General features: G+C 28.6%; 2 protein-coding genes across 2 annotated transcripts in view; one reads left to right on the plus strand and one right to left on the minus strand.

The window, feature by feature from the left end:
* LOC130450131 (cytochrome P450 9e2-like) overlaps positions 1 to 12,167 on the minus strand; it is a 53,942-nt gene extending 41,775 nt beyond the window's left edge. The window contains exon 1 of the mRNA XM_056788334.1: positions 11,159 to 12,167. The gene's annotated coding sequence lies outside the window, so the exon portion shown is untranslated. The remainder of the gene's footprint in view (positions 1 to 11,158) is intronic.
* Positions 1 to 12,196, plus strand: part of LOC130450130 (sodium-independent sulfate anion transporter-like) — a 40,867-nt gene extending 28,671 nt beyond the window's left edge. Inside the window, exons 6-9 of the mRNA XM_056788333.1 lie at positions 2,572 to 2,929; positions 5,601 to 5,903; positions 7,252 to 7,397; positions 8,720 to 12,196. Of these exons, the coding sequence (XP_056644311.1) occupies positions 2,572 to 2,929; positions 5,601 to 5,903; positions 7,252 to 7,397; positions 8,720 to 9,079 (1,167 nt within the window). The 3' untranslated portion in view covers positions 9,080 to 12,196. The remainder of the gene's footprint in view (positions 1 to 2,571; positions 2,930 to 5,600; positions 5,904 to 7,251; positions 7,398 to 8,719) is intronic.
* Positions 12,197 to 12,902: the final 706 nt, after the last annotated feature.

Raw genomic sequence — 12,902 nt, forward strand, 5'->3', positions numbered from 1 at the left:
TTTCTTTTATTATATAAAATATAGTATAACGTAGTTTTTAAACATACCTCGTATTATCAGATTTTTTATCTTAATATTAAAATCTGTACGTTTTAATCATTTTTATCTCAAAATACGTTTTCACTTTTTCGTTTTTGGTCATATATAACAAAATTGAAATAAAAAAATTGGAAAAATAAATCCGCACGCCTATGGTAACCAGTTTTTAATTCAATCTTTGTGAAACTAATGACAGTCATTTTAAGCAAATTGTAGTTTAGCTTTTTCTTTTATTATATAAAATATAGTATAACGTAGTTTTTAAACATACCTCGTATTATCAGATTTTTTATCTTAATATTAAAATCTGTACGTTTTAATCATTTTTATCTCAAAATACGTTTTCACTTTTTCGTTTTTGGTCATATATAACAAAATTGAAATAAAAAAATTCGAAAAATAAATCCGCGCGCCTATGGTAACCAGTTTTTAATTCAATCTTTGTGAAACTAATGACAGTCATTTTAAGCAAATTGTAGTTTAGCTTTTTCTTTTATTATTTAAAAAATAGTATAACGTAGTTTTTAAACATACCTCGTATTATCAGATTTTTTATCTTAATATTAAAATCTGTACGTTTTAATCATTTTTATCTCAAAATACGTTTTCACTTTTTCGTTTTTGGTCATATATAACAAAATTGAAATAAAAAAATTGGAAAAATAAATCCGCGCGCCTATGGTAACCAGTTTTTAATTCAATCATTGTGAAACTAATGACAGTCATTTTAAGCAAATTGTAGTTTAGCTTTTTCTTTTATTATTTAAAATATAGTATAACGTAGTTTTTAAACATACCTCGTATTATCAGATTTTTTATCTTAATATTAAAATCTGTACGTTTTAATCATTTTTATCTCAAAATACGTTTTCACTTTTTCGTTTTTGGTCATATATAACAAAATTGAAATAAAAAAATTGGAAAAATAAATCCGCACGCCTATGGTAACCAGTTTTTAATTCAATCTTTGTGAAACTAATGACAGTCATTTTAAGCAAATTGTAGTTTAGCTTTTTCTTTTATTATTTAAAATATAGTATAACGTAGTTTTTAAACATACCTCGTATTAAATTTCAGATTTTTGATGTTAATATTAAAATCTGTACGTTTTAATCATTTTTATCTCAAAATACGTTTTCACTTTTTCGTTTTTGGTCATATATAACAAAATTGAAATAAAAAAATTGGAAAAATAAATCCGCACGCCTATGGTAACCAGTTTTTAATTCAATCTTTGTGAAACTAATGACAGTCATTTTAAGCAAATTGTAGTTTAGCTTTTTCTTTTATTATTTAAAATATAGTATAACGTAGTTTTTAAACATACCTCGTATTAAATTTCAGATTTTTGATGTTAATATTAAAATCTGTACGTTTTAATCATTTTTATCTCAAAATACGTTTTCACTTTTTCGTTTTTGGTCATATATAACAAAATTGAAATAAAAAAATTGGAAAAATAAATCCGCACGCCTATGGTAACCAGTTTTTAATTCAATCATTGTGAAACTAATGACAGTCATTTTAAGCAAATTGTAGTTTAGCTTTTTCTTTTATTATTTAAAATATAGTATAACGTAGTTTTTAAACATACCTCGTATTAAATTTCAGATTTTTGATGTTAATATTAAAATCTGTACGTTTTAATCATTTTTATCTCAAAATACGTTTTCACTTTTTCGTTTTTGGTCATATATAACAAAATTGAAATAAAAAAATTGGAAAAATAAATCCGCACGCCTATGGTAACCAGTTTTTAATTCAATCATTGTGAAACTAATGACAGTCATTTTAAGCAAATTGTAGTTTAGCTTTTTCTTTTATTATTTAAAAAATAGTACAACGTAGTTTTTAAACATACCTCGTATTATCAGATTTTTTATCTTAATATTAAAATCTGTACGTTTTAATCATTTTTATCTCAAAATACGTTTTCACTTTTTCGTTTTTGGTCATATATAACAAAATTGAAATAAAAAAATTCGAAAAATAAATCCGCGCGCCTATGGTAACCAGTTTTTAATTCAATCTTTGTGAAACTAATGACAGTCATTTTAAGCAAATTGTAGTTTAGCTTTTTCTTTTATTATTTAAAAAATAGTATAACGTAGTTTTTAAACATACCTCGTATTATCAGATTTTTTATCTTAATATTAAAATCTGTACGTTTTAATCATTTTTATCTCAAAATACGTTTTCACTTAACAAAATTGAAATAAAAAAGTTCGAAAAATAAATCCGCACGCCTATGGTAACCGGTTTCAATGGCGTCCTTTAATGGCTGCGCAAAGAAATGCCGCAACCGTTTCCGTTTCGACCATAGACGATGATAAATTTGAACAACGTTGCCAGACTTCGGAATTATGATTGGAATTCAAGGGAATAGTTTTCTTTTGCACTAAGTAGTTGATTTAAAAATTCAAGATGGCGGTTTAAATACGATCATTTCGGAAATTTAAAACGTTTATACATAACCTAACCTAAAAATGTTTTTGTTAATTCCACGCATTGATCGATGAATTTTTTTCATAGATAATCGGTACAATAAAAATTGGAAGTTCGCGGGAAGACGAAGCACCGAGCGCTTTCGAAAACTTTGTAAATAAATCTCTATGGTTAATAAGTACAGCTAGAAACGCCATTCTAGTCATAGTGTGCGGTTTCATCGGGTATATATTCTGCCTAAACGGAGATCCGCCATTTAAAGTGATAGGACCCGTTCCTCAAGGACTACCAGCATTCAAATTACCTCCCTTTAGTTACTACAAAGATGATAATGGAACAGTAACTAGTCACACATTACCCGAAATGATCTCGACTATGGGTAGCGCTATAATCGTGGTTCCATTGATACTTATTTTGGAAAACATATCCGTCTGTAAGGCTTTCGGTAAGTAGCAATCATTTTCATTTTATAATTACAGTGTTGCCATCATTTAATAAAATTATTTAGTAGCGTCGCCATAAATAATAATTGGTTTCCCCCACTTCTCTTAAATGGATTTGACCTTGTTCCAGTGCTGCCAACTCTTTGTTATTTCATTTTATTTATTTAGGGAAAAATATGTAAACAGGAAATAAAAAGGAGCAGTCATTTCGAGAATAATTTTTATGAACAAATAATTTATTTATAAAACAGTTTCGTGAGCAGCGAACCCTATAAGTCAAATTTCCAGATTTAAATATCTAGCGCCCCGTATAAATAGATATTTAACAGTATTAAAATGGTGAAAAAGATATCTAACATATGCTTCGAAAAAAATTGTTATTTTCGTCAGTGATAAAGCAAATTGCTGTCAATTCAAAAGCGTTCTCCAATAGAATTTCACAGTTAGTTGAACCTTATAATAATATACATTATACTGTTTATATCAAACTAGTTATGTATTATATAACCAAGACATTCACTAATCAATTGAAAAAAGTATTATACGAGTATAAAAGTTACTTCAATTCAACTATTAACATCTGGCGAATTCCTTTACTTATTAACTAGACAGGTACGTAGTTAGGAGAGAAATCGTGAAGCGTTTTTTTTTTGTATTCGTTAAATTATACTATTTTTTTATAATCTGACAACACTGGATGAGAACAGAATTCGGAGTTCCTCTGTGCGTTGTTGCCAGAAATAAAAATTTGCTTCAATATGAATTATTACTGATTTTTAATCTATTTTGGAGTTTTTTAAAGCAAAATTTTATATCAAATAAATTCCTATTTTCCAACCTCTCGTGTTTTGTTTTGATACTCTATTATGATCAGTTGCAAAATTAATATTTTATTTTCATATTATATTCGTATAGATCGTAAAATAAATACGGCAACACTGCTTTAGTCTACAAAACGGATCTAGTCACGGATAAAGAGAGAAAACAAAAGCAGGTATCAGACAGATACATTTTTTAACTATTACGCATGCGTCCTGTACAATGTACTGCAGGGGTCAAAGGAAGAGTTCGTTCTAAAACCTTTAGCATTTTACGTATTTAATATACTGCTCATACTATTCATAAGATATATGTAGAAAAAAGGATTTAGTTAAATTTTGGTCAAATTATGTAAAATACTTGTTGAAAAAAACATTTGGGAATAAACTAAATGAGTGAAATGTACGTGTTTATTATATAATGGTTTTTTAGCGAATGAAAATGTGAATTTTCAGCCTAAAAACAAACGTGTATGAATATTTATTTTTGGTTATTCTCAAAAAATTCTATATTATTAATTTATATTTAATATACCCGAAATATACTTGAGTAGCCATCTTGGATATACATCAATGCAATCACCAATGAATGATGTACATTCTAATCTACGTTGAAATTTTTATTCTAAAGGAATCTCCGAGGATATATTGAAAATTGGCGACTTCAAAACGATTCAATTCCAGATAGGATGCACATACTGTTAAAACTGAATCTTTAACGTACTGAACAATCTACTAGAAAGAATGATCATTTACGATTAAACTTACTTGTGCCTCACAATATTAGCATTTTTTTAGAAGTAACGTGTAATTGTTGGCATTTGTCACAAATATCACTAATAAAACGAACACAACACAATCGAAAACACTAAATTAAAAGCACAACTTAAGGAAGCTTTTTAGTTTATAGAAACACAATGGCGTAGCAGTGTTGCCACTTGTCTTGTACAACGAACAATATATGATATATTTTAGATTAGAACGTTTTATTAAAAGAATAAATTGATTGGAACTTTGAGCATATACTAAAAGGATGCATGAAAATAAAATTATCATATGGATTCAATTTCACAAAATGTAATTTTGAGATATAAATTTGATTTCTTGGTCATTAGATTTCTCATAATACGGTATGTTTTTTACAATCTGGCAACAGTGTTCTATATAAATTATTTCTATGTCTAGAATAACACATAGTTAGGTTATGGTCTGCGTATTATAGAATAGTTAATTACAACCAAACATTACATTAAATATTTCTTTCATTACATTGTAATAATCGTTTTGAATTAAAGATATATTTAAAAAATGTTTGTCGAGAATCCAAGGGTAGGAATATTTTATTGATAACTAAAAACAAACGAAATTAACGTTGATATAATTTCGGGGTGCGTATAAATCAGACGCATCTCTTTTTTTTAATCTGATAAAAAGTTATTTTATTCAAATACTTTGATTAATATACTAAAAATAAATCACTTTCCGAATCTAATAATAATTTTGTGAAAATTACAGTTCTTATAAAACGGGATGTTTTCTATAATTCGGCAATAGCTAAATTTCTATGATTATAACAGAGATTTAGGTTATGGTTTTGCGTATAATAAACTAGTGAATTTGAACCAAACATTATATTAATTGTTTTTTTGTATCTTATTTTAATACAGGTCTTGAATTGAAAATATTTGAATAAAATGCTGGCAGCGTTGAAGGATAGATATTGACGTGTCGTACTGCGGGCGCGGATAAATCAGACAAATCTAATTTTTTTTAATCTATAAAAAAAAATTCAAATAATTTTTTTTATTTACTATTAATAAAAATAGTTCTAAAAAATGAATTATGAAAATTTCAGGTAATGGGAAAATGATTGATGCCACACAAGAATTCATAGCGATCGGTATTTGCAACATTGCCAATTCGTTCGTACAAGCTTTCCCGTCTACTGGATCTCTATCTCGAAGCGCGGTAAATAATAACAGTGGCGTACGAACACCATTAGGAGGACTCTACACCGGCATTCTAGTTATTCTGGCACTTTTCTTCTTCACTCCATATTTCTACTACATACCGAAAGCTACCTTAGCAGGTATCATTATTGCGGCTGTCATTTTCATGGTAGAAGTCAAAGTTGTCAAACCTATGTGGCGATCTAAAAGTAAGTTAATCAAACATTCAATTATAAATGATAATAATGAGTTGATAGAGAGGTTTGGTGGTATTTTTTAACTATACCAGGGCCGGCTTAAGCTCATTCCCGATCATTGAAAATATTCTTTTATTCGTTCTCTACCAGATATACTTACAGTGGCTTGATAGAGACAGTGTTGCCACATTAGAATGGCCGTCATGTTTTACTTCTTCTTTTTTTTGTGTGTAGTAGTTTGGGTTAAATATGGCGGCCACACCGTATATCAAGCTACGTCCTTGCAAGCTAATGCTGAACATGAATCATATAAGGAAACTGACAGTTTTCTCTCATTTTTTTTTAATCATATTTCATTTCCCTTTTCACGCGGTACGACCTCCCCGTTGTAAAAATCTAATCTATAAACCACGCAGATCGTAATAACTCTAGACTTCGAGATGAAACCGCGAAATAATTAACATTTTACTTTTTTTTTTCTATTCGCTTTCACCTGATTCGACCTTGAGTTTAATCGACACGGACCAATGGTTCGAATACTAATAAAAGAAGAAGTTTAATTGACGTCTATTCAACATGTAGTAGTTTAATAAACTCGATTAGAAATAACTAAATGTGGAAAAAAAAAACGTTACGGATATTTAACGTTGTTGCCACGTATTAACGTTACATTTAAAACGGTCATACATTGATGCCAACTTATGGGTGCAGAACAATTGCACTCACTTCATGTTGTGCTTTAATTCCACATTTTTCTGCGTCTTGTTTCGTTTAGTCGGTTCTGGGAAGTACCATGATTTTATTGAAATACGCCGATTCGGTTTAATATTGTTTTTATTTCGAAATTAGTAAACAGATTTTTTTTATTCACTAAATTAGTTCCTTATCGCATATGATCATCGCGTGAAATAAAAACCGCTCATGGGTGAAAATACTTGGATAATTAGGCATGAAATTGCTTAGTAGAATCGGATACATTACGTAATCAATAAACATACGAGGTGTAATGAAAACATGTCAAATTTAAACGTTTTTCGTTATAATAGTGAATATTTTTTTTTATTTTCGTTTTAATATCGGTTTATGTTTGTTTTTTCGTGAAAATAATGACCAATTAGCACATATTCTTCTTAAATTCTTAAATGACAATCAAACACAAACTAAATGACGCAACTTGTATCGATTCTGTCAAACGTCAAACGTCTAATGCTTGTTGACAGGAATAGCATTGCTCTGCCATTCGAGCGGGAAATTCAAACAATTACGGTATTATTTACTCGCCCTCGTAATAATTTCTTATTTTCTGGTCGCCAAATAATAATCATTAACCTTAATTTGACTGCATTATTTTTTTTTTTAGAAAGTGATTTAATACTAGGATTCGCAACTTTTATTGCCTGTCTTGCTCTTGCTTTGGAAATTGGAATTTTAGTCGGAATTGGAATAAATATACTCTTCATTTTATATCACGCGGCAAGACCAAAAATTACTGTTGAAAAGTTGAGGGTAAGTAGATAACTGCATTATCAAAATTGATTGACGTCATCGTTTTATGATGAAATGTCAGAATTGCCGGTTAAATACATCGATGATCTGTTCGTTTTTTATAATTTCGATCAGATCGGTTCAGTGTGTTCGTTATATTTTATTCAATTCTATGACCATCAAATGACAGTTGACATTTTTGTACACTTTTATAAGATGTATATGTTTGATTATAGTTGAGTTATATGTCAAATAATACACACGTTAAACACCTTATTCTATTGAATTATTCAAGTATATGTTTTGTTCCGATTCTCATTATTTGGCATTTGACAGTTGACACTGTATACAAAACGTGAAATTTGTTTGACGCAAAGGATTTGTAGGTTCAATAATTGCTTCTTTTTGATAGATAATTTCAAAAACTAGGTAAAAATAAATACACTTCATCTAAATCGTTATATTGAATTATTTAAGCTCATGTGCATTTCACATTGAAGATCTATGATCATTAGTTGACAGTTGACACTGTATAGACGACATAAAGTTCGTTAATAAGTACTTATTCTTAATAAATCGTATTGATTTAAGTTTTTTTATATAAAATTTCTATAAACAGGTAAAAACAAATAAATACACCTTGTCATAAGTTCAACGCTTCATTTAACTTGTTCTAATTAATTATTTAAGTCTATATATGGAAGATCTATGATCTTTAATTGACATTTGACATTGTGTAGACGACTTGAAATTTGTTTAACGTAAACCATTTGTAGGGTGAATAATAAACAGTTTTTCTTTATAAAACGTCCTGATTTTAATTGTTTTTTTTTTAATATAAAATTTCAAATAACAGGTAGAAATAAATAAATACACTTTTTTTAATAAGCTAAACACCTTATTTAACTCATTTTATTAAATTATCCAAGTCTATGTCCTGTTCTGATTGAAGATCTATGATAATAAGTTGGCATTTGACAGTTGACATTGTGCAAACTTTTTCTGTGGCAAAAAATTTATAGTTTACACTTTCTCTTGATAAATCCTATTGATTTTAGGTTCATTTTAATAGAAAATTAGTTTTAAAAAATATGTGAAAATAAATGAATACACTTTGTAATATGTTTATTAAATAATTTCGAAAATTATTAATATTGTGAACCATTTTCGTTGCTGGGCTGCTGGTTCACAACTTCCACTAGTATTTTGAGAAAACACTTACCTGGTGAAAAATTTAATTTGGGACAGGAAATTAGTATTAGGAGGTGTACATTAAAAATAAATAACGGGTCGTTAAAAAAAACAAATTATAACATTTATTCCTTATTAATTTTTTGTTTCAGTCGAGAGATAACAACGAATATCTGATGTTAACTCCAGACCGTTGTTTGATCTTCCCTTCCGTAGACTATGTGAGAAATTTAGTCACTAAACACAGTCTACGTCAGGGGATTCCTGTTATCATAGATTGCTCCCATATATACGGGGCCGATTACACGGCAGCTACCGTAGTAGAAATTTTAACTCAAGATTTCGCAGCTAGAAACCAACCGTTGTTCTTCTTCAATTTGAAACCGTCAGTTTGTGCTGTATTCGAAGGGCTGGCGCCCAAGGACTTCGTAGTGTTTTATAGTGAAGACCAAATAGATCAATTGCTTAAAGAAAGATCTTACGTTAAAAAAGAGGAGGTATTGAAGGTTTGATTGTTACAAATTTATAAATAATGATAATTCAATGTTATTTTTTTGCATATTATGTTTTTGTTTGTCTTTTAAATATGGTGATGTATACCGCTACTTTGGTGACCAAAAGGACAACAGTCAATCACTTAGTTTTGACTATTGTTTTGAAAAATGTATTCAATTTACTTATTTTCTTGATGTAGTTCAAAAAAAATTAGTTTTATCGTATTTTTATAGAGAAGAATTCTAGAAAAACATATTTTTTCCCAGTTTTTTCTAAAATCTATTCAAAATAATGGTTGACTCATTTTTTTTAATTCTTGCTAATATGATCTTGTTCTTCTGATCCTATTTTTGCTCATTTTTTTTCCAAATTTTTTCTATGTAACGATTTATACAGATTTTCTCAAAGAAAAGTTTATATTTTATGATTCAATAAAATAATTATCAAATTTCTTCTTCTTATATGTTCTGTCAATATTTTCTTATTGTTCCTTCAAACCTTCAAACATTTGCTGTATTTAGAAGAATTTAGATTGCTCCTGTTCTTCTTCAACTCTCCATTTATATATTTACATTTCTGTACTGATTATTTACTTCTATCACTTGTCATTTCACCTTTCGCTTGCTGGAAATGCTTCATATTCTTCTTCTTGTATGATCCGCCAGTATCTTGTTATTATTTCTTCAGTTATTTGCTGTATTTGTAGGAATTTAATTGTTGGAATTCTTTTACTATATTGAATCTTCTATACATTTCAATTTCACCTTTCCTTTGGTTGCTATACCTCATTCTTCTTCTTGTATGGTCCACCTGCACCTCCTAATAATTTATTTTACTAAATATAGCCAAATCAGCTTATATTTTCTATTTTAACTTATTCTTAACTTCAAATTTTCTTTCCCCGGTTGCATTTTTGTTATTACAAATATAATCTTTTACTTTTATGTCTGTTTTTTCTGGTTTTCTGTTTTGAGTACTGAATTTAATCAAAGTTATGATATTTCTCAATTCCTTTCTTCTTCTAAGGGTACGTTAATTCAGACTTTGTACCGATACCATTAATTTTAGACAATTTTGTTATATTTTAAGCTTCCACTGGTGAAACTCTTTTATCGGGTCCATTTGTGAATACATTTCTATATTTAACTCAAATATATCCTTTGGGAAGATTATTTCTCCTTATGATGGCATATTAAAATTATTTGGATCATTTAACTAAGTTGGAATATTTGGTAATGTACTGAACACACTATTTACACTACCACCCACCGTTTGGATAACCAAGTTATCGTCTTCAGAGACTGAAGGTAAACGGTTTACCTTCAGTCTCTGAAGACGATAACTTGGTTATCGAAACGCGCCTTAGACAGTGTAATTTTGAGTGCTGGTGTAGTGGTAGTGTGTTCAGTGGATCATTATTCAACAGTTACCAAGTCACAAAAAACTTTGATACTGAGTAGGCATATGAAACATTCTGATCCGTCCAAACGTAGTATTTCAGTATTTCCTTGTTTAATCATAAGTCTTCCTATTTGTTAACTGCCTTATTTGTATATATGTATATCTCGCTTGTTCTTTAATCGATCTAATAGTAGTTCGAAATGTTTGTACATTTTTAATTAAAGTGTGTAAATTTGTGGAAATTGTATAAATTTGCTTTGATATGTTATATAAAAGCTATTAATCGATAAAAACTAAAAATTTAAAAACATTTTGTTGAATTATCGGTAGTTCTAGATTGTTTTTAACTCTTCATAAAGGTACGTAATAGTTTTGTATTATTCAATTCATAATTTTTCATAAATAATTATATATTTTAACTTCACTATGGACTGGGAAAGTGATAATTCATTTTTTTTGTAGAGATTACTGATTTTTTTACTTTTGCTAATTTTGACCTAACAATAATTGATTTTTTTTAGTAAAAATATTCACAACGAAACGTAGTACAAATTAAATAGCCTCATATTTACAACTCACTATCTATTTATCGATATTTTTGGAAAAAAAATTATTAGAAATTTATATTTTCACTTCCTAACCCAACTTTTCTATATACTCTAAATAACTTTCATTACAATAGATGTTATACTTACTTTTATACGTCCACGTATTATTAACTACTAATTTTCATAAACACGGTGAAACACAGTCACTTGTATCATTTTTTTAACTTTAAGAAACTTTCACTGGTAAATAAACTTTAAGGGGGCTTCCCACGCTACGATAAATCGTAACAATGTATAACCCTGTCAAATGTCACTTAACCGTTATCGACCCCAGAACTACTTTACGTAAAACTTCTCAATAAATATAATTAAAAATTTTCGAGTTCATCTGCTTGCATTTTTTGTCATTGTTACAGCAACAGTCTAAACGTCACTAAATAACTTGGAAACAAGATAAATTGTAACAATCTGATCGTTACGATAAATTGCTTCAACTTATCATACCGTGTAAAATTCCCTTAAACAATCAGAAACAGTTTATGTCTGATTTTACCATGGAACAGACCAGTGTTACCATCTTGTTTTATGACGTCACGCTTTCCTTGTCTATTGTATTATTACAGTATTAGGTGTTGCATACTATAGAGGTAAACAGTACAGTTATTGGTCCTTTTAGAAACAACATTACAACACGATTAGTTTGCTTTCACTGGCTGTCAAAGTAAACGACATAATTGATTCAAATTCTGACAGGAGACAAATGATAGTTGACAGTTGAAACTTTTATTGAAATACTTTTCACACAAAATGATAAAAACAGTCATAAATTTGGTCAAATCTTAATTATATACGAGGTGATCAAAAAATACAATAGAATCAAAAATTATCAAAAAAGCCTTGTATACAATTTGTAATGCATTAATCAATGCAATGTTGTCAAATGGCCAAGAATTGTTCTGTTCACCTAATCCTATGTAAGTTCCTTGAAATAACGATAATAGTAAATCAATTTAATAGTTTCAAATAGTATTTTTAGTTGATTATAATTTTAATCTATTTATAATAATGTATTTTTATTTTCTGTGAGATTTATTTATTAACATATCTTTCAATGTATAGGTTACTTACCTCACTATTAAACTTTTTGTAGTTAGACTGTGATATTAAAAAATTTTCGTCTAAAAACAGTGTTTTATTCACTTTATTTCAAGTATTCCTATTTTACCCAAATTACAGCATTATTGGCAAAACTGTCAAAAACGTAAAATAATTTTCAATTAAATATTGAAGCTTGCCGCTATTAATTCATTTCTATCTGAATACGGTCCTGTCTATATTTAAATCAAGTTATTTGTCACGCCCCTCTTTTAGCTTCATAGGCAACTAGGGTGAGGACAGGTATGTAAGGTCGACAAAAAAAAGAGAAGAAGGTTTTTAATTCATTAATGAATAATGAATACAAAAAATACTTATGTTGCAACTAATAAATAAATTAATAAATCATCTTATACTAGTAAACTTTGAACATTTTTTAATAATAAATAAATATTAACGTATTAGACATTTCCCTTATACCTGAATGCGGTCCTGTCTATATTTTTTATACAATCTAAGAAAACAGCTGATATACGTCAAAATGACGACCGTGGGGTAAACAATCGAACCTTTCTAGATTATTTTCAGTAATTCGCTTGTTTAGTATTTTTTGTTTTTTCTTCGTGTTAAGAGGAATTCATAGATACTATTTAGATCTGTGTCAATGAGATTACCACAGCAGGAACAGAGTTTTTTCCGTCAGTCTGTTAGTAAACTCAAACCACACAGAAATTTACAGTAAAGGCATTCGTTTACCCCTCGGCGGCCATTTTTTATGGATATCAGCTGATTTTGA

The sequence above is a fragment of the Diorhabda sublineata genome, chromosome 11, assembly GCF_026230105.1.
Source record: "Diorhabda sublineata isolate icDioSubl1.1 chromosome 11, icDioSubl1.1, whole genome shotgun sequence".
NCBI lineage: Eukaryota > Metazoa > Arthropoda > Insecta > Coleoptera > Chrysomelidae > Diorhabda > Diorhabda sublineata.